At 36.7% G+C, this 27,425-nt stretch overlaps 1 protein-coding gene across 4 annotated transcripts in view; it reads right to left on the bottom strand.

The window, feature by feature from the left end:
• pnt (ETS transcription factor pointed) overlaps positions 1 to 27,425 on the bottom strand; it is a 117,191-nt gene that overhangs the window by 6,394 nt on the left and 83,372 nt on the right. For 3 of the 4 annotated variants that reach the window (XM_018446779.1, XM_018446778.1, XM_018446780.1), the window contains 2 exons: positions 22,881 to 23,144; positions 523 to 723 (listed from right to left, as the gene is read on the bottom strand). In XM_018446779.1, the coding sequence (XP_018302281.1) occupies positions 523 to 723; positions 22,881 to 23,144 (465 nt within the window). The remainder of the gene's footprint in view (positions 1 to 522; positions 724 to 22,880; positions 23,145 to 27,425) is intronic. The other variant, XM_018446781.1, reaches the window with a different exon arrangement.

Raw genomic sequence — 27,425 nt, 5'->3', positions numbered from 1 at the left:
AAGCTATGGTAGGAGCATGTTGGAGCATGTTGGAACTCATGTTATCCCTTCCACTATGGACGCTTCTCATTCGGATTCCGAAATTACACGAAATTAGGCGTATTTTTACGAATTCGTTTCTACTGATGTATCCAAAATCCTCAAGCCCCCATCAGAGACGTAACAGTAAGAATGAGCAAAGATATAAATTATATATTATTTTAACAATAACTTCAATATAGTCATTGTGTTCAGAAAAATTGACAATATATTTTAGTCAGAGAGCATGATGCACATAAAAAATTTCAATAAGCAAATTTTATAAAAAAAATAATTTCGCGTTATTATGCTGTATGTTATCTCTTAAAAAGAAAGATACTTCTGGGATTTGATATCATGTCTATGTTTTATGATTTATTTAGGATAAATGTGTTTCGTGAATAAAGATCGTAAAAACGTGTTTCCAATATAAATTCTACAGAAACTTAAAAAAACGAAATATCTGCACACGTAATACTAGACATATATAAGTAAGACACTTACATTCCGTTTTGAGCTGATTTAAATTCCTTAGATGGATGTACGCGTTGTTGGCATTGTTGTTATTATTATTGTTGTTATTACTGTTAGGGGTACTAGAGTGAGAGGTCGGTGGTTGAGTGCTATGGCTGTGAGGTGGAGGCGACGTTTCGTCTCTTTGACTTTCGTCTTGGCACACGGGACTGCGCAGGTGATTGTAGCCGCCTGCAAATTGAAAGGAATAATTCGTTCTACATTACAATGTTTTAATAAATATGACAAAAAATTAGTCAGTCTGATTATCAAACATGTCAAATTTGGTTCATTTACTTTCAATATACATCTATGTGTCTGTCCGTAAAATGCACAAGAAGATAGAGAATCACAATTAGTTAATTTATCCATTACTGCAGAAAGGATTTTGTTAATTTAACAAGCCTTAATCAGTACCTTTAACAAGTGATTTGTAAATATGTGACAACAAATTGGTTTGTTGTGATTGCTGCTAGTCTGTTATAGCAACAAATTATTAGTAATATATATAGAAGTTGTAAGATCTCAAATCGTACGAAATTTCAATTCTCAATAGTCGAGTATTCTCCTTATACTTGACTGTGATTGGTCAGTTTACTTCGAAAGACTTAAGACCCCATGATTGTCTACGATTTTCATGTAGACGAGCCTAAAATCTACTCAAAAGATAGGTTAGATTCCATATAGTTTGCTTCCGCGTTTGCAATAACTAATTGATCATTTTCTTAATAAATATCACATTTGTTTACCCTTGATTTGTTCCTACAACAAAATTATTTCTCTTAGTATACTTATTACAATCCTGATATTAAAAGAATGATTCGTCGTGGATATTGCAACACTTACGATTACAATTATATTCCTATCGGTTCTGAATCAGATTGAGGATTAAAAAAGCTCTATTCAAAAATGTAATGTTTTTATATTATTTTTTTTTATACGATCCATATTTATTTTGAAGTGAATGATACTCTAATCTTATCAGTATTCCGAATAATATCCTATTTTCTCAGCGTTTCTTCAAAATCTCTATAATGCCTTGTTTTACTATGTATAATATCTCTTTATTTTTTTCTCACTTTTTTTATTTTCAAAATCATCACAGAAGCGTCCCGACGACCACGGATAAGGGACGATGCTGCGTCACCGCGCATCTCGCTTCGCAGCAGTCCGACACTCCGCAGGGAGGAACCACCGCTGACACGTGGGCGGCGCGTATCTCGATGATTGGTCCGAACGAACTCCGCCTATCCTCGACTTCCGTTCTACGATCGCGCGAGAGAGAGTTCGGATACTGCGCGAGGCTGAAGTTGAAGTTCCGCACTCGTACGGCATTCAAATCGCCGTCACACATTACGATCGCCGAATTAACGAATTGTTATGATGCGTGTCAGTCTCAGAATGAGATCTCCACGTTGTGACACTTGAGACTTGAACTTCACGACTTAAGTAATTTATATTTTTTTTTAAACGTAAATTGCATTTCTATCGCTGATAAAAGCACGACACAGTCTTCAAGCAGCCCTTGGGAATGCTTATTTTCTGAGGGATTCGTTTTTTTGTGAACGCTTATTAAAATTATTTTTTATTTTCACAACATAAATTTGATTCCATGTTTATTTTTTGGTTTGCGCAAACTAAATAAAAATATTTTGTTCCATATATAAAGCAAATAGATAATTATCTGTTATTGCATTATACATTGCAATAGCAGTCGTAAATAATGAATTATATAAATTATAAAGCTTTGTAATATAGAGATTGCATTGGCATGCGCGTGAAAATAAACGCATTATATTATACATTATATATTATACATTATATATTATACATTATATATTGAAAATATTCTAGTAATAGCTACCAATGTTAAGTGAAATAATTTCAATTAAATATTGCTTAATATAATCAAAAATAATTTTTCTTAATATTTAGTATGTATTACTAAACGTCATAATATAATCAAGCGTTTGGTAATACTTACTAAATATTTAGAAAAATAAAATTATTTTTGGTTATATTAACCCAACATTTGATTGGAATTATTTCACTTAACATTGATAGCTATTACCAGACCTTTTTCGGCGTAAAAATTATCTTAAATCTTGTCTACATATAAAGAGAAACGGTATAATTTCTATATAGCTTCTTAATTCATGTAATTTCGAAGAAATCGTTTTCAAACATGATTATTTTGACAATGAGATTCCTATTTTGTAGTTTTAGAACGCGTTTCGAGTAGGTATTTAAAAAATTTTTATCAAACTCTAAAAAAAGATAAGAAAAACCAGGGGTTTATTTAATCACACAAGAAGGCAATCGGAAATTGGTCGAATAACCTGTCTTATCGCGTATTCGCTACTCGAGCTTCTTACGTTTCACGCTAATTATTTTAATGCTGGTCTAAATACAGTCAATTGGAAAATTAAATATAACAATGGCAATGAAGAATAAAAATAAAGCCACAAAATAATGACGGATAATGAGTAAATTTAACCGCCACTTTGACAAACAATCCAATTCTTAAGCTAAACATTCGCTATTATATTCGTCAAGAACACAAAATAAACTGAAACGAGCGAAAAACAAACGCGGATCAATTAAAATACATATATGTTTTTAATTGAAAATTTATCAGTCGCTCTGTAATTGTTATTAAATTCAAATTAGATTGAATAAAACGTGAGGTCGCTCAAATTCTTTGATATAACGCTGCAGCAAATGGAGTCATTAATTTCAATTTATCTAGGATTTATGCAGCGTCAATAAGAGGCAGGTGACGCTCAACATGTTTTATCTGTTAAGGCGAAGCCAGGTGGCTTGTCAGGATTGTTAGGCCTGTTGAGCCCTGCTATGCTTATTACATATCTCTCTTTCTCCTTCACACTTACATGGTATAAACAGTTTAGTCGATGCGATTAACGCACTCGCTAGAATTAGTCTTTTGTTCGTAATACGTAAAACGCGATGAAATGCGGGCAAGAGACTGCGACGAATTATCATAATTCACCAACTTTTATGTCAAAACGACAGCGTTTTATCGCACATGTGACGCGTCGCCACCCCACATTCCCACACTTACGTTTTAATAACGAGCAAAAAAACAGGTGAGTCCCGCCACACAAGTGTCGCACCGGCCACGTATCGTTAATTTTGCTTAGCTGTGTTTAATTGAACGTAATTACGGAGAGGGAAGAACCCGTAGAACCAGCTTTAAAGATCAGTTTCTAGCGAGCATTACACTTAAAAAAAATATGTTATACATAAAATCAAACTTAAATAACAGTGTTAATAATGAAAGTATGAAAGAAGAGATAGCAATATTATATATGCTTTCAGGAAATATCATAAGATTTTATTCAGTCACTGACGTCATAAAAAATTATGAAAATAATGTATATAAATTATGAAAAATATAAATCTATATTATTCTATGTTAAAATTCATTAATCATTAAAATTAAAAGATTTATGAAAGAATTATTGTCTAACCGTATCGTTTTACACGTGAAACTATTATATTATAGTAACATTTTTCCTGCTTTCTTTTATCTAAATCTATAAAAAAATTGTAGGAGGATATAAAAGATTTCGTATGAGATTACAGATCATTTGGGAATTTAATCTTGAGGCTCGCTATACCAAAAAAAAGTCCAGTTGCTTTTCGTTGCACAGTCATGTTCAAATGTGACAGCTGATGTGACGCAATTACCCAAAAGATATCGAGAATTCGTCTGACGATTATTGCATTGCCGAGCGTCTTGAACGCGCTTTCCCGTAGAAATAATTACTTGCGAAGCCCCTTCTGTTTTCTCATAATTCCCGTGTCCATGTGGCGACCGTGGCGTCGTTAATAGGGCCGTAGGGACAGACCCTGCATATTCTAAGTACACCTGCGAGGCTCGCGTGTAGTAGCTGCACCTCGCACCCCGTGTTTCATGGACGATGAGCGTGGGAGTGCAGCCTGAAGCTGGCCCTCACGCTGCACACACAGAAGCATGGCTTTCTCTCTCTCTCTCTTTCTCTGTTTTCTACTAAAATCAGTCGTCGTTTAGAATTTCAGATATAATATCAGATATAATGCCTAAAAATGCATATTGGAATAAGGACCAAGTAAAAAACTTTTATATAAAAAAAAAGTTTACTTTCTCCTTATCGAAAGATAACAATTGCAATTACAAGTTACTATTATTATTGTTTTGCAACTACAAATGCTGCGTACGCAACTACATTACAAATATTACAATTAACATAGTTTCATGACCAATTGGCATAATGAAGTAGCTATTTTTAAAGGCATAATCATTTGTGACAGTTATTTTCATAAGCTAAATTGTTAACGTAATTATACACACGTTTAACTTGTTATCCTTGTAGCAAGAAATGACGTGTAATGACGAATCGATTTTCGAAGTTCGACATTTCAATAATTGTATAATTTGAATTGCTCTTTAATAAATAAATTGATATTATTACAAAAAAATAAATTTCAATATTTTAAAACGTAAATTTTTAAAACACTTTCTATTCAAACAAAAATACGGCCAACTACTAAATTACAAACAAAATTTCTAAATTAAATTAAAAATAATCAAATGGTTATAAAGTCTTGAAAATATTTCCTTTTCGTAAAATATGTTTCCCATCTACTTAAATTATAGCTCTTTCTACCCAACTCAATGACGCAGACTGAACGTTCGTTAATTAATAGATCAACAGACGAGGAAATTTCAGCAGCTACGACGTCTCGAGGAGTGTATTTCGAAGCAGGGGGAAGCCGTTGCGAGAAAGCGAGGACGTAAAGGGATGATGCACAGTCGGGCTATGGTATATCGGGCGGGTAAAAGTAGCAGCAGCCGCATATCAGCTGTGAAACAGGTGCCGAGGACTGCCAGAACCGCCGGTCGCTTAGGCGACCAGTAACGGTGAGCAATGAAGGCGGCGGCGGCCAGTAACAGGAGCAGCGACAGCGACGGCGACGGCGACGGCGACGCGGCGGCAGCAGTCTCGTGGCACGTGCCAAATCGAATGAAACGCCCGGTCGGCGTACACAGCTGCTGTTTGCTAAGGCAGACTACTAGAGAAAGAGAGAGAGAGAAGAAAAAGGAGAGACCGCCGCAGCCCGGCGGCCTCTTGAAAATTAAAACCTGCCTCACGAATGTTCTCGACTCGCCAGAAGGTTATTATCTTCGACCGAAGAACTCGCGGCTGCGACCCACATCAGGATCCGTGACTCTTGTCTCGTTAGGCGAAATCGGTAGATCGCCACTTGGAGTCACATATCCGAAATCTTGGACTCATTTAAAAAGTCTGTGATTTTGTTAGGATCTTTTACGATGAAAGATACTAATTGGAGTCGACGTTACGCAAAAAGAAATGATTTCGAAAAAGGAAAGTTGAACATATCAATAATAAACAATAATGTGAGTTTCTCTCTCTTATATATACATATCTATGAAGGCGTCATCTCTTATTTTTATGCGCCTGACATCTGTGCCTATCAATGAACTCAATGTGTTACAAAGTATAACAGCACGTTTCAAAGTATCAGTATATTGTGATACAAATGAATATTATCTCTTCAATTAAAAAAGGAAATTAATGCTTTTTACGCACGCTTAGAAAAAACGCGTTGAGTTCATAATAAGACCGTTGATCGTGTGAGAAGGGATTATTTACTATTCCGATTCGTGCGAATAAATTTGAATGTTAACGAATTCAACGTGACGCAAAATTTAACAAAAACAAGTATTCTATTTAGCTAATGGCACGCGTAATGGATTTTGTAATGCGGTCTCCTCACGTATACAGCTTAACGAAGAAACTTTTCGTATAAAAATAACGACGCCGTTAGAGCAATATGCCAGCGGGAAAATGTTAACGAACTCACAATCGCGTTAAAACGAAAGTAACGACCGTGTTCGCTTTATCTTCATCTACCTATCGCGTATACACAACAATATAAAGACCGCGGCGAAACCGACGCCACTCTTTCTCCTGGCGCGGCGTTCCAAGTCTACGAGTTTTATACCTGTCGTGGTCGTGAATCGTTCCTTTTACTCGAAACACACGTACACACGCACACGCGAGTGTCGCGCAGACACGCAGAATGTACAGGGAGACGCGTGATGAGCACGGCTCGTAAAAAAGTCGTCCACGACGACGGCACAACGAAATCGCGCATTGTTCGTTAGACCGGTGACCTGCGAACTCTCCCACACTCTACCTACCCCGCGAGTACATCTGTGTGCACGCGCGTGTACGTGCACACGCACGCACGTATGCCAGACGAAGGCATCTACATAATCGCGCGCGTTACGAGAAGAGAAGCGTTCGCTCGCTTCAACCGTTTCTATAGATCATTAATTATCGGTATTAAGAAAAATAATCAGATCGAAGGACCGGACAGGATAAAAAATAGTTAGTGTTAACAAAGACCAAGTAAACCGGCAGGAATTGTTGATTCATATGGACGAAGAGAGGACGTTCCAGAAAGAATTTGTTTAAACATACAATTTTCAAGACGCGATTGTTGATGTATACCGTTATATTTAAATAACTAATGTATTGTAATATAGAAAATAAATACTACTTAATTGCGTCTTTTCAAAGCAGAAATATTCTATTTTTTTTTCTAGACGTCATCGTAAATGAGAGTCGTTCTCCTTGTCAATGATTAATGATCTAGGAATCATATTGAGACGATACTGACGAACGTTCAGATGTGTTTAGAATAACTAAAAAATCATAACGTTATGACTTCTGAACGTGTGCGTAAATTTTGATAGGCTTTAGACTTGATATTCGATCGATCATGAATACCTAATTTTTTCCACGATTCAATAAACGTATGAATAATATGTCAAAATCTCTCAAAGAGATTTTAACAATTTCAGTAATTAATTAATTAATTCAAGCAATCAAAAATTCACTACTTAATCTGAGTAATAAAAGAACATAAATAAACCTGCGAATATAAATTGCGCGGTTTACGATCGCACTTCGTTGCCGCTTATCACGTGAATAAGAGAAATTGGCGTGACAGAGCGACAGCGAGGTTGAGTTAATTAGCTTTATGAACCGTGGCACCGATATCTTCGTGTCGTTTAAAGCGTATAACATTGATGCGGTTTTTATCTCCAAGCCTGCTGCAATTCGACGCATCCGAAGCGTGTAACTTGAGCTCCCAAGCGTGTGCCGCCGAGACCTTGCGCGATACGCTTTATTGCTGGCTTAACGAGGGCCACACCTTAACGGGGAAGGACGAGGGACGTGCATCGCGAACAAAAGATCCTTACGTTCGAAGTAACGATATAGTTACGGACCATTATGCAGATAGCCGAATGTTATAATTGTGATATATCAGTCCGTCGTAGAATAAATCGCACAAATCGCGGGATCGACTTTACCGAGATCGTTTTTGTCGAGAGACTCGCGAGAATACCGAAAGAAGAGGTTTGCCAAATTAAGCTGCAACGTCATGGATAATAAGAGATATCAAAATCTCTTATTATTAGTTCCTCTTTTTAGAAATAAAGAACTTATATAATTGATGATTTATGAGAACATTTCTTATACTGCTGCAAAAACATTGGGCTAAAAAAGTATATTCTTGTTGTATCGGTAATGCATTCCGAATTATAAATATATGGCCTTGACCTAATGTTTAATCCAAGTCGATGTCGGACAAACTTATAAATATCATTTTACTGTGTAAAAAAATATTCTTTGATCTATCATAAAAATAAAGTCGATATAAGGACAATCATCATACTCATTGTTAATAGAGAAACATTTCCATTAAGAATACTCTTAAATGGAAAATTCGTAAATCTAGAAATGATCTTGAATATCTGTTTCGTATCAAATATTATTATGTCAGTAACGTGCACATTACTGATATCGTTACCTGCGATAACATCGAATAAATATTTATTTTAAATGTTAGATTATTATTTTATTTTTATATACTGCGATAAAAAATACGTCAAGAATATTTTTAATCTCATTATCAGAAATCTTTTCCGAGAGAACGAAATTTAATCGCTGCATAGTGATATTACTTTCAATTTTAAATCTAGCAAATGTCTTTTAATAATATGATAATAAGAAGTCATTTTAATTATTTGGTTTTTAATTACTACAGAGTAATTTTCGCAAAATTGCACGGAGTTCAATGAATCCTCGAATATAATTTTGCAAAAATTCTATTCTTATACAGGTCCCCCGTAATTCACCTGATAACGCTCGTGGGTAGAGCGGACTAAACTGAATCGAAGTCCTTTACCATTTTGCAATTTTCGCAGTTAACAAGATATTAATTACTAAAAATAAAAATATATATTGGTCTTCAATAATTTTTTTCTCAAATCTGGAGACACGGTTGTGTCTCGGCGCTAAAACTTGGCGTGAGACATTGCTCCTTTACGCGATACTATCAACTTTACAGAAAAACTGTAAGAGACAAAAATTGTTTATTTTCTTCTCATAAAGTTCTGAGAATTTTTTCAGAATTTTTTAATACCGTATTTTCTCATGTTGGCAAAAATAAGAAAATGCAGTACTAAAAAGTTGATAAAAAGTTCTTAAAGTTCTATGAGAAGAAAGTAAGCAATTTTTGTCTCTTGTAGTTTTTTTTGTGAAGTTAATAGTATTTGAAAAAAAAATTATTAAAGACCAATATTTGGCAATTTTTAGTAATTAATATCTTGTTAACTATTGCGAAAATTGCAAAATGGTAGAGGACTTTTCGACTCAATTTAGTCCGCTCTATCTGCCCATGCGTGTTGTCGAGTGAATTATGGAATACCCTGTATATTAGAAAATTATTATTTTGTCCGACTAGCGCTCGAATAAAAATTAATAGATGTCTCATCTCTTAGAAGGTTGAAAACTATTAGAATTTTAGTATCGTCTGAGTTGGCACATAATTTGCACAAATAATTCTGTCTTCTTATACATATGCTCCGACACTTAACCTCATAGTGAGGGGCAATCGCTCGATAACATCGCCAGACTGAAACCACAAAGCCGCTTAAGTAATAGATATTGATTGACATTTTGGTTGGATTTGTTGCGATGTCCAAATATAAAGCGCGATAATTTCTATTCCAGACGTATATTTTACGTAGATTTTACTTGAATTTAAATCCGTGAAGTGTGTGGTTGCGAAAGATAATAATATTGCTGTATATTACGTGAAAATATGACATAAAATAATTACGCTTCAAAAATTAATCGCTTTAGGAAAAAAACGTATTTACGTAAATTCATTTTCCTTCGTAATTAGTATAATATAGCCCTGTTTAGTAAATAATCAGTCGTTTTTTTTTCATACACTTTAGACGAGGAATTGAAATCTGCGATTGAATGCGTAAATGACGTATTATAGTTTTAGAAATAGATTCATATATAAAAATCTTGTCACATCGTTTTACTTTTTAAAATCAATGTTATACTTTCTTCATAAAGTATCTTGTTGCGATGCTGTTTGTCGCCTAAAATCCGTGATTAAATACCTTCCGCTAAATATTCTTACGCCGACTTGAAAATCTTGGAGTCAAAATCCGCAAGGTAGATACCTGGCGTGTGGGTGGTCGCGTCCAAGGAGACCGGCGGCACCACGCTGGTATTGCTGCGAGTGATCGCGTGCTGATGGGAATGTTGATGATGTGGATGATGGCCGGTGAGAGGCTCCGCCTCCTGGTACGCGGGATAATCGGCGTAGAACGGTTCGTGGCCTGTCATCAGCGTGTCCAGCATCTGGAGCACCATTTCCGAAGATGCGACGGCGTTAACGTTGCCGTTGCCGCTGCCGCTGCTGCTGCTTCTGCTGTTGCTGCCGCTGCCGGTCGTTAACGCGCTGATGTCGCCGCCGTTCGCGTACGCGTCGACTATTATGCCCGGCGCCTGCCCCGAAGGCCGCGACGTCCCGACGCTCACGACGCCCGCCGTGACGTCGCCTTCGATTGTCCTGCGCGACGACGACGTTGGTCACTCCTCGACGACGACGAACGTGCGAGCATCCGGATTATTCCGCGTGCGGCTTTATGACACGCCGTTGACACCGTCCACCGGGACGTTGCGCATGATAGCACGACGTTGTAACACAGTCGTCGCAATCACGACGACGACGACGACGACGACGGCGACGGCGTTCCTCTCGATCTTCCTCGCGTCGTACGATTTCTTGCTGCGGCACTCCACTCGTGGGCGGCATAGACTCTCCGAAGCGACGTGTGGCGCGTCGACGAGAATCTTTGGCGGGGAACCGAGAGACTTCGATGATCAATGGACAATCTCTTCCTCTCTTTTTTTCTCTCTCCGACGTTACTCCGGAAGAAAAAACTTCAATTCCCTCTTGCGTGGAGAATTTTGCCGCTTAGCCGTGGAACGACGCAACAGGTGTCTCCCCGCATCGGTTCTCTGTCCTTTTTCGTTGACTCAGCTGCGCGCAGCTGAATTTAGTAGTCCTCAGGTATCCCACCTTCGCTCACGACGCTCGGTTCCTCAATCGGAATAAAATCGTATTCTCCGATTAACAGTTCACTGTGTTCATAGTTCCACAATTAGCTTTAATTTTCAAAATGTCCTCCTAATTATACACCACGCTCGGTTCTCCACTGACAGACCCGAGATTGATATCCTCCCAGATAATTCCCTCAATCATTTACCACGTTCAGATCCGCTCACAGAACTGAGTTTAGTCTTCCAGATATTCCTCACTGATTACTAATTATTCACTACATTCAGTTCCACAATCAAGATCAAATTAAATTCTCTAGCCGTATCCCCACGTTCTATTCTACGAACTGATTTTGAAACTCTTTCAATTAAAAAGGTATCCTTTAATCACACACTGCGTGTACAGTTCCCACGAGGAGACTCAGGGTCGAGACTCGAGTCGAATCTCTCGAGAGTATCCTTCAAGCAACGATTCACAATCGCGAATTCGCTCTCGCGAGTGCTCCTCGTTCAATCGACTTTCCTACGATTCGCGAATCCATCCGCGAGTGATCCTTCAATGGTGAGGTATCACCGTCGTAAAATTATGCCTCGTCACTCTGGAACGGACGCCGAACGGTCGGCAGAGAGACGTCGAGCAGACGCGGTCGCAGGAGATCGCTCTCTCTCTTGCGTGCCACTCCTCGCGCGCACTCCTCCACTTGACGCGAGCGCGCGTGTCACTGTGACGAAGCGCCGCGCCGTTTCCGCTCTACGGTGCTCCGCGGCTCCGTCCCTACCGCTCCGCGTCTCGTCCCTTTCATCCTCCATCGCATTTTCCTCCCCCTCTGCCCGCAGGGGCCCCACAGCCACAAGCTCTACCGTCTAGCACGGCTGTCTCGGTGTCGCATTGGTGCCGCACGATGGTGGTGGAAGGTGGGAGTTCACGAGCCTGCCGAGTGGGGCTGCTGTTGAATGGAGGGGCACGAGATAGAAAACCTGGCCGCTTGCTCAAGGGGGTGGACAAGGGGGAGAGGTACCGGGGGCTTCGAGGGGAGGGGGAGGGAGGCGAGAGGAAGGGAGATCGCAAAACGCCCCCTCGAAGCTTCAACCACCTGCTGCCACCGTTGCCGTCATCATCATCATCATCGTCATCGCGTTGCCGGTATTCCGTCGTATTACGTTTGTATTCGACACTTATTCCTTTCATTCACTCGGATTTCGCAATCGTCGATGATGGACAATATCTAATTCATGATCTCCGATTTTTTTATTTAAATAAGGAAAATGCGATTCTCGTATTGCTTAATTTGAATTTTGACACATGCGTCATGTTTTGAAAAATTTTACGTTGAATATTTTACGGTATTCAGCTATTCACGTATCGATCATTTGCCATAATAACGATATAAACTCTCATTCTTGAGTTGCCTACAGAAAAAGAGCGAAAAGAAAAAAGAGCATACTTTTATTCCTCTATAATTAGTTATTGCATCAAAATTGCATTTTAAAATTAATATTACAAAATTTTTTAATGATTCAAAATAATCAAACTTATTTTTCGAAAGACCGTTTTTAATTGTTTTTGCAAATGAACGATGTATACAAAACTTATTTGTTCATTCATTATCTCGATATCTTTTACTTAAAATCTGTTACTATTACTAAGTAAACATAAAATTACTCATTATTCACATTCATAGAAAAGATTTCCGGATCTATAAATGCAATAACTCTTCGATCATAAAGTACGATCGACAATCATATTTGTTGTTAACAGAGAAATATTTTATTCTTAAAGAGAAAATTATTATATATTTTATTCTTAAATTTAAAAGAAAATATCTTAAACATCGATTTCTCGTATCAAAATATTATCGTGGCATTATCGTGCATTATAATATAAAGATTTACTGTGGGCGTATAAGAATGAGTGAAAACTCAAATTATTGTTGATCTAATCTTAATATTGTTTTATTTTCAACTGTATAGTTGCGATAAGATTAAGTATATTTCTGTCTGTTATCAGACAAAATATTTTTGTCTGTTATCAGAAATCCTTTGTGTGAAAGGGTACGTAAACATTCTTAAAACCTCTGCTGGAAAAGTAAAACGAAATAAAAATATAATAATGAGACTAATATTACAACGATAATAATAAAGGAATCAGAAAAATGACAACTTTTATATCACGGGCCAACTTTTATAACGTATCTCGTTTGTTATTGTCTCATAATAAGAATGATAATATGTGGGCGATTTCGCGATGTGTCGTCGCATAACGAAAAATATTCGCACAAAGCGCTTGTGATAAGCTATCGCAATAAAAGTTTAAAAAAGTCCACATATCCCGTCGATTTGATTATTACGTTGAAATTATCAATTGGGAAACAGCAAATAATAAACTCATAACACGTTAATAATTGGCCAATTAGTAATGGCATATTAATTTATATAACGGTGAATGAAACATAATGCATCTCGTTTACATACATAAAGGTCAACGTTACGTGATTGCTATAATATACTTTAATTAATAAAGTGTCGCTACTAAAACGTAATGTATAATGACATCAACATTGTTATTCTTCATAATTTTTGTTCATTAAAAATAATATAAATATAATATATATGTATATATTTTGATAATTAATAAAATAATTACCAAACGCACATTGTACAATGCACATTTGACATTCTTTAAATATTCCTCTCGGTAAAGTCTTCATTATTATTTACTTCCGTCAAAGAAATTAAAACAGACATTGAAAAACATTTAAAAAAATATTTGATAATTTCTAAAACAATTAATGATTTTATAGAATAAAAAAAATCTACACTAAAAAAAATATTAATTTAAAAAAAATAAATTTTAATAAATATTTATTAAAATAGTGCCAACTAAACATTTATTTATAGTAAATAAATATTTACTTAATAAAAAGAAATAATAGTTAAATCCTTATACCTACCAAATAAATATATTATTGTATTTAGTAAATATTTAGTTGGCACTATTGTGCCAAATACAAACAAATGATTTATTAAATTTTAGCATTTTTGTCAGTATATACGTATAATCTTGCATAATGTATTTTCGTTTATTTCCTTCAGCACATAAGAGACAAAAGAAATGTTGCGATCAAAACGTTCCGACACCGATTACGCGTATTTTACCGTGCCAGATCGTTAGATCGTCTCCGTCGCGGTGGTAAACGCGTTCAACGCGAGTCGAGAAGGACCTAGCCTATTTTTGAGAGGGGGCTGTGACCGGAGGGGAGGTGGAGGCGCGCAACAGACCGGATGTTGAGAGGCGAGGCAACGGGGGTTTCTCTGTTCGGCGGCGGTCTCGCACGTGATGCAGAGGGGACCGGAAGTGCTCACTCCCCTACGCCTCGTGCCTCTCTCGGGTTCGTATAGCATCGGCGGCAATAGTAATGGGACTTACGAGGGCCGCACAATAAGAACGCGCGCGCTTCGTTACTGCTCGCATTTCGGGCCTATCCGATACTGCGTCGGTCGTCTCTATTTTCTATTCGAGATCGAGGATCTGAGTAATCAATCGTCGAGCGTACCGATAGTCGCGCCTCCGCAAATTTTATCCTGCCTTCCGTGAATCGGCGCGAGATAGTTTCGTTACTGAATTTTTTCTTGAGGAATTAAAAATTTTTGAATATAAATATAGCTAACTTTTAATTGATTCAAACGACTCTTAGTATTTTTAATATTATTTTAAAGAAATATTATACTTATCGAGATGAGAACGTATATTTATAATTTGCGGCAATCTTTCTTATTTTAAAATAATATTAAAAATACTGAAACTTATTTAAATCATTAAAAAATTAATTTTTGAATAAATAAATCTTTTTGTATATGTGTAAATATTTAGATAATATAATTATCTAAAGAAAAATAGCCAATCCTTAAATTAAATTATCGATCGAGTCAAGCAATCGGAGTCAAGCAATTCAATAGTAATTCATAATTTTTCCAAATTAGACTAATCTACATTTAGGTTTAGAAATGTTTATACATTCCAATATATATAGATGTAAGAATTTTAGATATTACATTAACATCTATCTAATAGGATGCTTAATCAAATTATTAAATTGTTTGTCAATCTAATTTGTGATATTACTATAATAATATTACTATAGTTTAATTGCGTTTATAAGTCCGAAAAATCAATTTGGTGCGCAGTTCAAATGACTACATATTTAGTATATAAATTCACATAGAAATTATTTAAAGCATTTAAAATCCAGCTTTGTTATAAGCATTAAACTCTTACTTGTTGTAAATTTTAGATATCTTCTTACAACACATATTTTCAAAAAGTAGAGAAGAAGGTGGTATTATGGCACTCCAGTTACATTTTATACAATAACTTTGTTAATAATCAATATTTAAGTTTAAAACTTGACAATTACATTTGTTAAAATATTGTTGAATCGAGTCTGGACTCAAAGTTACGAAATATTAATTACTTAGGATACTATTAATAAAAATGTGGCCTTCCATAAAAATAGCCTTAAAATATTAGTTTTGTTTAGAAAACAGTACTTGGTTACAAAATGAACAAAAAAGAAAATCATTTTAAAATATATGCAAATGAATGTATATACATAACTTCTGCATATAATTCTGCATATAGCTGTTCAGTACTAAAAATCTCAGTACTAGAAATAGTACACATAAGATGAACTATAGATTAACAGTAGAGTTACAATTAATTATCAAATAATTATTTTAATATGAAAACCTAAAAAAAGAGGTCGTGAATAATCAATATCCAGAAGACCACATTAGCAAAATGACATGGTATTGTTTGAATTTGTGTAACTCAAAATATATTATACTTATATAGTCAAATAAAATGTTAAATAGCAAATAACACACTCAAAAATACATATATTCGTGTGATAATATGCTCAAGTTTAAGAAAAATGAGGAAGTAGGTGTAATTAAATACTAAAGTGTACCTCAGAAACGTTTCGAAATACTTGAAAGTAAAAATGCGTTATAATAAGTGCTGGTTATTGAGTATTGGTAATATTAGCGTCATGGTGTAACGACGAGCTACTGAACTAATAATTCCATAAGTAATCATTAAGATTCGCTATATAATAGCGGAGATATTAAGAGAGGCCACAATATATACACTGATCATAATACCACCTTCTCCTCTATTATTCATAAATACCAAATGTAAATGAAAAATATATAATTTATTACATCACAAAATTGTATTCAATATCAAAATAAGAAGGCTTTCATCCGTTAATTCCCATATTTAATTCCCGTTCACGCGAAATCTTAGTAAATCTGCTGCAAAGAGAATCGCTATTATAACGTATATTTTCGACCGAACTAGTCACACAAGACGATCTGGTTTTCTTCTTCACATCTGTGCGATTCTTCCTCTCAATCGAGACACGCTCTCGAAGTGAGCAACAATGCTGTGGTGAAGCGGTTCTGAGGAGGGTGCATTTACGAGTGCATTAAGGGAGGAGTACTCGAGGACATTATAAAACTATCTTGCCGGCCCGGAGTGGTATTGGGGTAGGTCTCCCTCCCTTTCCTTTTACTACCAGTCCTGCCTAGCGACTTCCGGTTGTAACGTGAGCTCCGAATATCGCTCCTGCTTTTTTCTCTCTCCCTTTCTTTCTCCTTCTAGCCCCTGCTCGCTTTTACGCTCGTTTCTCGCGTCGCTCCTTTTGTTTACCCCTAACATGATATTTTTTTATGTTCATAATTATGCTAAATGTACATGATCAGATATATCTCGATCATCGACTGAAAATACATAATTTTATTTATTATATAATAAACATTCCGAAATAGCACGTAAAGCAATACTTGCGATGAAGATAAAAAGAAAAAATCAAGAGACGCAGTGGCGTATATTTTTCAAGTATTACACTATATTCATATTCATATTCACAGGTAATTTTATCTTATTTTGGAGATATCAAGAATCAATCTTGCGTGAGAAGATACACTCATATAAAAGAAGTGTTTAATTTTAGAAATAAGATATAAAAATGTTTTATTCTTGTCTCCATTTTTTAAACGCTTAAAGATGTTTTAGTTTTAAACTTTTCACAATAAACAAAACACTATGTATTTGGATTTAAAACACTAAAACATTTAAAATTGAAGTATCTTTTATTATTAAACTTTTGTTTTGCAAAGATGTTTTAAATGGAAACATTTTAAACACTACACTTTTAACAGTGTACCCACGTATTGTATTTTAATAGAAAAAAAATATATTAATAAATAACGAAGAGAAAGAATATTCTTCTGTTTTCTTTCTCTTTTTATTCTGCAAATGGAAGTAAATAATAATTAGAATAAAAATTATAACCGTTTGCATTGATTATTAATGAACGTTTGCACACAATGATTACTTTTGATACCAGTCTAACTAAAATGACTAGTCTGTTAAAATTCTTAAAAAAAGAAATAGAATCTCTGCGGTGTGCGAGAGACACTTATACCAGAGAAGGAACGTACTTTTCTATTTCCGGCCGTTCGTATATTTACCTTACGCCGTTCATCACGGCGTATGCGTACGAAAACCTTGATGATAACCACGACGACAACGACGGCGACGAAGAGGGGGAGGACGATACGCACGAACGGGAAAGAAAGGACGAAAAAAAAAGAACGTATATATACACGTGTGTACGTACGTGCACGCACACGTGCGCACGTGTGCCACACGGTCGTGTCACGAGTTCTGAATGAGCAAGAGGCTTTGTAGACCCTCGAGGCGGTGTACGAACTATGAATGAACGAGTGAATGAATACAACCTGTGCCAACTACCCCTCCCCCCACGGGCGCGTCCCTTTCTTCCTTTTTCTATTCGTTTCATCCCTCTAGGTGAGTTTCTACTTCTAGCCTGCTAAGCACAGTCGCTCTTTCTTTATATATCTTTCTACCCGAGATATCTGCAGCGGGGCACCATATGACGCCACTAGTAACACGCGTTCACGCAACACCGTATATTACAGATCATTCCGCGACGCGGAAGATTGCGGGCTCTCGTTCGCGCCAACTGCCATTCGAGATAACGCGCTGTCGCGGTTTTAATATGGTTTTATTACCGCACTTATTAAGCTTCCCGTAGCTCCATAGTCGCATATTAAAGATACCGGTTTGAGGAAACTAGATACAATTTGCTCTGCTTCTGGCGTTCAGCGTAAAAACGAGAAATCAAGTATAAAGGTTTAATTCTTACTTTAAGATCTCATGTGTATAAATTTCAAGTTGAATGAATGAAATTTCGAGATCTAGGTATCTATTATTTATATATGTATATAATTGTATATGTAATTGACTATGATGTGTACGAGAGAATACGTTTGAAAGAAGGTACTCTAAATATAAAGACTATACATATCTTTTAATTTTTGTTAATTACAACAAAATAAAGAACAAAAAAATTTAGATTATATCTTTTATTATAAGATTTTTTTATGTACAGAAAATATTGAGTAATCAAAATTGTTTGCAAAATACGGTCAAAAAGACATCACGCGGCACATGACGAAAAGAAAAGATATAGAAGCGATTAGAATGCCGCGTAATTCATTGGCACTAGTTATAACGCGAGGGTTGATTAACAAATAATCATTGTATTCGCCGACGTGACTGACCAATCGCTCGTCTCTTCCATAAACGCTATCGATGGACGTCACAGATCCTTTTTTGGATACCGCGTGTGCTGTAAAACCACACGAGTGTCGCTTTCGCGCATAGGGATTCGACCCTCTCTCGATCTCTTGTCCCCGCGCTCGTTGTCGCTAATTTATGCATAATATGCACGCTCACATCTACGCGTTACGCGTGTTTGTAGATCCGTGCACGTGCGCGCGATACGTGACACGAAGTAATGAATACGCGACAAGCTCGACGCTTGTCTTCATGGATAGCACGCGCTATCACCGTCGATATATCCATAAAATTCAGCCTAAGGACCTACTACCTTCTGTCGAACGTAGTAAGGTCTGTAAATTCGAATGGTGAGAAGGTTATGATCGAATATAGCTGACCTTATCTTGTTCTTGTAAGTTCGTCGACGTTGTTATAATGTTATGATAATGTTATCATACACGGAAGACGATTTTAGTTGAAAGATCTAAAATTTTATTGGATACAAATCTGAAAATAATTTCGTTGGACCATTAAAATAATTTTATTGGAAACTCAAACTACTAGAATATCAAAATGTTTTGCAGCATTGCACATTATTTTTTAGTTTCCAACATAAGTATTTTGATGGTCCAATAAAATTGTTTTCAGATCTATGTATAATATATCCAGTAAAATTTTGAGTCTTTCAAAATCGTTCTTTCCGTTGTGAGTTATAATATCTAAGAAAGAAACGTGAATACAGAAAAAAATTTGTATGTTCTTGAGAAATGAATTGAAAAAATTTCCAACGACTGATATTATTGCTTATTTCAATTTGAAATTGAAATAAGTCTCGAGGTATTACGAGCGTAACTTAGAACGGTTCAATTAGCAAAGCTAAATATATTAACAACGTCGAAGAACCTCGGAATTTATCTGAATTCTAATAGTCAATTAAAGATTATATAGTCGACTCAGTTCTAAATAATAGAGCGATACATCAGTTCCAACACGAGGAGGTCGAAAGCGAGGATAAGCGAGAGTCGAACTAGAGACCTCGAAGAGCTGTGATACATAACGTAACAGTGCTTTAGCAAGCAGAAATAATGAGTCTATTATACGGGTGTCTGTGTTGGTCGCTTTATAATGACGACGTCCGTAAGACATGTACATACGGTACCAGCCAAGCCGGAGCATTTTGGCGTCATACGTACAAATATCAGTCAGAGCTTGCCAAATTTTTTAGTCTGAAAAAAATTGTCTTTGATATTTTATACGATATCTAGGCATTGGGTGGATGCCAAAATATCATGTGAAGTATCCAAGACAAATTTTTTTCCGGTCTTCTGACACTTCATTTGCGTCTTAAAAAAATAGCAAGACATACATAAAATATGTATATTGTTCTTCTAAATTAATTTTATATATTATTAATAAAAACACATTTATTCGCATGTATAATTTCTTTTGAAGATGGAGGCACCCAGTATACAATTCAATGCGTTTTATTTTCAGACAGGAGCGAATATAGGGCTACATTTTTATCAGATATAACTGAATAAATTGTTTTTGGGAAATTAAAATTAATTAACGTGGTTATTAAAAATTCCTTCTCTTTGGTGAGAATTTCCAGCGGCTAATTCAGTCAGTTTTAATGTGGTAGTGGTTTCATTCTGCCTTCCACGTAGACGAGAACGATTGAAATCGGGATGAGGGATATATATGAGCGCATTCATTAACGTCCACATACACGCGTAGGTAGGTATGTGTATGCGTGAGCGTTATATCGAGGATAGACACACGCACGGCATGAGTCGGCGCGGAGCGGGCGAATCGTCTCTATTGTCCGCGGCGGAGCGTGTAGAGGACCCGACTTTCCCTCGTTCACCCACGGTCACTGCTGCAGTGACGTAAGGCCCCTCGGCTAGGGTAATTGTTACCCGTGCGCTACGTACGAAGACTCGCTTTATAATGTTCTCCTCCACTCTCCGCTCCGCTCCGTTCCATTCTATTCCATTCCATCCGTCGTCCTATTGCGCGTGCCTCCGAGTCCGACATCAACGCACTTGCGATTGCAAAGTGGAGTATACGCGGTGCACGGATTACAGAACGGCACGCCAGGATTATCTCCCATTGATAAAGACTGCGGTATAGTACGCGAGCAAAATCGTAGTTTCAGCTGCCGCGATTGCGAGTCATCTCTCTAATCTTCTTTTCTGTTTTGTAATGTTCCTTAACAATGAAATGAGAATACATGAACGTTAAGACACGTATGCTTATAAATTAATTCCTTTCGTACATCAGAATTTCTTTTATTAATAACTTAAAATTATTATTAATAAATTTTTCATAAATAAATTACTTATAATTTAATTTGTAATGAAATGCCTTCTGTATCGTTTACAGATTTAAGAAAGTCAATTTAATTGACTATAAATTATATAAAAAACACATTTTAATATTATTCCGCATTTTGCGACTTCAATTTGGTAATATTAAATATTAAAACACTCTATTCTAAGCGCAATAGCAAGTACAATTTATCGATTACTGTAACGTACGTTAAAATTCAAGCATAATTCATAAAAGCTGCAAACGTTTCGTTAAACGCATGTTGAACGTTGCTATTTGGTCTTTCGACAGCAACACGTTAATCTATTGTGCAAAACGCGCTTGGCGAGAGTTGATTCGTCATGTAATGATGAATTTGATTTTACAATGGATAAGCGCATATGGCGAAAGTAACTCGGTCAAAGCCAGATAAATGATCAAACGTTAATAGTTAAACAAAAACTGGGTCACACGCGCTTGTGCAAAAATTCTCCGTATCATAACGGGCGCAACGGGGAAATTTTTATATGACCATTGCGCCAGCATTAGCGTTGATATTTTCACTCGGCAATTCGTTCTCCCATGCCGCAAAGAAATTAAAACCGGGTTCGTGACCGGTGAATAATACGATTCTTAGTTCGAGCACACGCTAGCGAAATCTGGTCGACCGCATTGCACAACGTGTTGTACGTTTTGTACAATAACAAAATTATTGCGCAATAAACACTCATCGGTTTCATTCAACAAAAGTTCGATTCTGCAAAATTTAATGCGAGATCCTCCCCAGTAATTCTTCTCGTTTCGCGGCCGCGATCAGGAGACGTCGCGATTCATGAGATTGTACAAAACTTCTGAATGAATAGAATAGCTACGCGACAGATTCCAGGCGATTCCGTAAAAAAAAGATGAGAGGAAAAAAATGAGTTTGAATGTGCCGCGGGTAACTTACATCATCTCCGATGTTATCTCCGAACCTATCGTACATGATTGTGGGATAGTTCGTTTGTTATTCAGATATTATGTAGTAGTGTATTCATCAAGAATTCAAGAGTGTGAGCTGTAATAAAGAGAATAAGTTTTTCAGGTTCAACAATATTCTCGTGATTACCGCGATATGTGAAGAATATAATGGACAAAACAAAGTGTTACATAAAGACTGAAGACGCCGACTAATAGGTGCCCTAATAAAAGTCTGAGTTTCTCATTTCGGGTACCACTCGAGAAATGGCTCACCCTCTCACTCGTCGCGTGCTGTAACGAGCCGTATCGTAATCAGGCCTGAGAGAAGTCAGACGATTCGATTTCTATAGACATATACGCGCCGGTGAAATCGCGACCTGTCGCCGACGCGGTAACCCGCGGCACGACGACGAAGAAATGCTAAATGAGGAACGAACAGTGACGATAATGAGAGGTTTGTGTTTGCAACACGTGCAAACGCACCAACCTGAGAGATGTTATCAGCCGTCCTGACGTAACAATGAGAAACTCCTCCACGCTTTCGTTTGTACTTGCAATCGGGGAAATAAATAAAATGCGTCTTGTCGCGCAATTTAGCGGTCCCTTGCATATGCGCGCGAGTAATTATCGGTATCGGAAAGGGAAGAGCTGCATCGATGTTGTAGGAAGTGAGGCTCGCAATCATCTGGCACTATCGCCGATGATAACGCTTTTTACGCGCGTGCGGGTTTGTATGAGGAAATTAATAATGTAACTTCCTATCTTTTTAGAGAAACGTCATGTTTGATATTTTGCGACACAGGGATCCCGCGAGAAGATTTCAAGACCTCAAAAGTTTGGGATTATTCCATAGAAATTTGCTATTCTGTGGAATATTGATGCAAGACGTTGCCTATGGGATTCCTACAAGCCCGAGATAATTCTTCGCGGCGGAGGAAGGTGGAGAGGAATAGTAAAAATGGACTTACCATCGTTATGATACTGTCTCGATGGCAGGGACACCGCGCCCGAAGAGGGTTGTATCGGGGGTTGTTGTTGCGTACCGCTCTGAGGAGGACCGGAGGAGTTGGAGGTGGCCGAATTGGCGGGCGTCGACGGATTTTTATGTTCTGGTGTTGCCACCTGATGGCCGCCACCCTGGTATCCCAAAAAATCACCTAAATCTGGCACGCATACGCTTTCATACAAGTTCGCCGGCACGTTCTCCAGAGAGGCCTTCGTTGCGTCGACATCTAAATGTAAAACGGAGATAAATCCTCAACCGATCTGCACGTTTTATTCGAGTGCCTCTGTGAGTTAAGTAGTTAGGTTCGCGCCATCTCCGTTTTTATCTGTCATTTGGACCCGTCTCATTATGCGCGAATTTTTAAAAGTACTCGTTAACGTTAATAATGTGCATTGACTAGAAACTCTAGTATATTTTTGCATTTATTTTGTATAATTAACATAAAAAAATTATTATCGTCTTACATAACCGTTTCCCCGATCGCAATTATTATAATTTTATTTTTTACAAGAGTTTATAAGTTGAACGTGCATCAACAATATATTAATCTCGAGTGTTTATTTAATAATGTTGTAAAATTAAATTAAATCCGAATAATAATTTTAAAAAATTTAAACACGTTTATTCGAGTGTTGATTAACCCGTTAACTAAACAACATTATTAGCGATAAAAAAAGGAAAAGAAGCTATATATATTCTAGTGCGTATCATTATCCACGGGGTATATATATATATAAGTCTCGTATACACATAAACGGTCACTTTATGGACAATGAACATGGTTAATCGTAATAATTAAGCCCCTTATCTTCACGTGATAACAGCTATCGCGGCGGCATGTGTGCCCTAGTAGTTTTTCAGCGTGTGTTGATTACGACTGGAATAAAATGTTGCATTTGTTTGTCATTAAGTGATTCCCCGTAAGTAGATAGTTCCGCGCATCGCGAATCGCAATCGTAATTAACGATCTGGAGTAGCACTATCATCATCGCGACTGTATTGCGAAGGAGACGTTCGCCATTGCCGTGATTCATCGTCGCGTTTCTACGCTTCTAGGAATTCTCGTGAAACAATCGTCGACTGAAAATGTAAAACGATACACGTGCCATGAATATTTTCTTATTTTTCATATTTTTTACACTCAGTTATACTTTTTTGCTTTTAATATGTAAATAATCTTTGCTGTAGTCAGTCTCTTTATGTTTATGTTGTCGATTAATTAATTATTTATGCGAGCAGTGGGGAAGAAAATTGAGATAAACTTTTTGTTAAGAGAACGATTTATGTTCAAACATCAAATAATTTTCATATTATCAGTATCAAAAATTGATTCATATTAAAGATAATTAATATAATTATTTAAAATAAAACTCAAGTTTATTCGTAAATAAAAATCGCTTAAAAATTGATTCGTGTAGATCGCATTATCTTCATTGAAAATTCAATTTTTTTCAAGATTTCTCAAAGCTTTGAAAAAAAAAAAAAATTGCGTTTTTATCGATTATAGCGAGAAATAATGTCGAAACGTGCAAAGTGAACGGTACGCGAATCCGAGAAAGATATTTTATTTAATCGAGTAATTATTTAACCAAGATTAGGCAATGGGACAATTTGTCGATTAATCCAAGCTTCCATCCGATATGGTATACAAAAGAGATCGATCATTCGTCTCTCGACGATGGCGAAACGCATCGCATTAATGAATTTCACCGTGAATCCGATCGGTATCACCGCGACAGGAAGATACAACTTTTTAGTTTCTACTTTTTTATACAACGCAAGAGCGTTTCCTAACATCCGTTCTCATTCGCGGAATCAAAGCGATTACCCACGTCGTGTCGCGACTGCGAGCGTCGGGTGCACGCTAGGCTTCAGTTAAATTACCGTCGCCTCGGTCAGAGGGATCACGCGGAGCGGCCAACTACATCGTTCACAATCGTAGCACAATAATAAATTGCACGGCTGGAATGTGGAAAGTACGACGACGACGACGACGACGACGACGATGACGCTTTTATTTGACTCTTTTCCTTGCCGTTCTTACTGTCCGCAAAATTACGCAGCTATATGTATCTTTTCCCATTTCTAATATGCGCAGGTAATAAAACAGAATACAAATAGAGTAGCTTTTTAATTCTAAGAAGGCCTGACGATTCACCAAAAATTAATTTTAGAATTTAGTTTAATTTCGATATAATTTTAATAGAATTTAAATTTAAATTTTTTAAATTTTTAATGATGATTTTCAGCAAATCCATAAATTAATATTTATTTATAATTTACATCTTATTAATTAATATAAAATCCGTTTTGTTATTAGAAATAATGTGTAAATTATTCTTTATTAATAAAAGAGAGAGAGAGAAAAACTATGTTACAATGACGAACTTAAAAAAAATGTTAAGAATTCTACTTATTTACATGCTCTCTTTCGATACAAAAGAGAGAAAGATTATGTATTCGAGACGAATCTCGAGTTTTGTGGTGAGTTACCGTTAGTAGTCGTCCTTAGATCGCGTTAGTCGATTAAGTCGAGGTTTCAGTGCCAATGATGAGGCGACTTGAATAATCGATAAGGAAGTACGGGGTTTTACTTAACGGGAGTTAAATCACACAAGCGAACCTCCGCTTCCTGCCGCATCATTTCGTACGATCTGCTTTTATCTATCTAGATCTATGCAGCTCCTTCCCATCTGTATTCCTATCTCTTCTTAAGTCTCCCCCTTTAGTCATCCCTTCCAGTTTCTATCCTTTCTTTCTCTCTTATTTTCTATTATCTCAACTTTTTTATTGTCTTATACAGTCTTCGTTACGCAATAGATGCAGCTTTTGATATATTATATTTAAAAATTAATGTGATATTAACCTCGATTAAATATTTTTATCGTTTACTTTAATGATTGTACGAGTATACAAATATGTAAAAAATAAATTATGTATTAAATTGCGATGATACATATATTGCGCAACTCACATACTGAATTCTACTTTCTAAACTCACTAAATATCACCATAAAATATAACCAACTTAGAACGTTCTATGTTAAAAATATAGGCTTTCTAATTTCATTTCTATTATCTGTCGAATAATTATTCGAAAGATAATATATCTGCGATTTTTTTAAAATTGTAGTCACAGTGTGTGTGTAAACATAAAATTAATATTAGCTAATTTATGAAAGAAATTAATTGATAATGAATGAAAATAGGATAGCCTAAATAAATAGTAAGTTGGTTTTAAAATATAGACGCTAAATAAAAGCAATGGTATTAATTACTTTTCTGCCACGTAAAATTTCTAGAATTTATGTTGAATTTTAAATAAATTTATAGCGAAACATTTCTGGGTATTTTTCCACGTGCATCGTTTCTCCACTTGCTTCAGTCTGTCCTATGCGAGGATATAGATGTACCTTTTCTTTGAATTTTCTCTGCTTTTTTTGTTAAGTCTAAAACGATCGAACGACGCATTTATGGCGAACTTGACTTGCTGTTTTGAGCGCACGCACCATGAAAGGGCACGGGGATCTAATAGGAGGAACCGGCCGAATCGAAGCTGCCGGCCATTGACGGTACGCGAGATCGAAATTTGAGTGAATTCTTTGGTGCACGCGAGTACATCCTCCCGAGAAAGCGTCTAAGTGGCCGCGGCAATGGCGCTGCACCATTTCGGCGGATATCCGGGATAAGAGTTTCTATGGTGCTCTGTCTTTCTTCTCCTCCGTTTCATTCTCTTCGCGCTGCGTGCGAGGTAAAAACGGGGGTCGATTCAACGCTATACGAAACGGGAGAGTGACACGGGAGGAGGTGGAGGAGAAGAGAGAAATGGCCACCACCCGCGCGCACCGCCCCATCGCTCCCGTCATTGTTCGCCGGAGTCTTTTTGCTCGTACGTTGTGCCGTGACATCGCGATTTTACGGAAATTCGATCGGTTTTGTGCCGACGACGGCGGATGGTGCCTGCCATAAAAAGTGCGCAGCGCGCGCGATGAACATTTCTTGCGCGATTTGCGACACCGGGGTTACCGGTGAGTACCCAACGTATAAGAAATGCCAGACTGATCGCAATGTTTATTTTTAACAAAAAAAAATTTTTTTGTATATTAGAAATAGATATTGTGTAGTATAAATAAGAATAGAATTAATCATTATTCTCTCCAATGCGCGCTAATAAAGATAAACAAGATTAATTGTTAATCGTTGTTTTTTTAATTTTGAAATTTTACATGCATCGTAATATTTGTACTAAAAACTTTACATTGATGATCCGGAGCTAAGCAAAAAATGACTGCAAAAAATGTTCGCGGTAGAATAATAGTTACTCGAATATCGTTTCACGATATAACAGATTATCAGCAGCTATTCGTAATAATATTATATTATCACGTAAATATTACTAATAGTTGACAGTGCATGAGTCACAACTTTGTTCAGATCAACACTGTGTCCGGTCGAGTAAGCGCATTATAAATATTTCAGACTAATGATCTGTCTCATCAGGCTTCCT

This window comes from Mycetomoellerius zeteki, unplaced genomic scaffold, assembly GCF_001594055.1.
Source record: "Mycetomoellerius zeteki isolate Tzet28-1 unplaced genomic scaffold, Tzet1.0 scaffold188, whole genome shotgun sequence".
Taxonomy (NCBI): domain Eukaryota; kingdom Metazoa; phylum Arthropoda; class Insecta; order Hymenoptera; family Formicidae; genus Mycetomoellerius; species Mycetomoellerius zeteki.
Note: the sequence above shows the minus strand (reverse complement) of the source record. Positions and strands in the feature narration are given on the sequence as shown.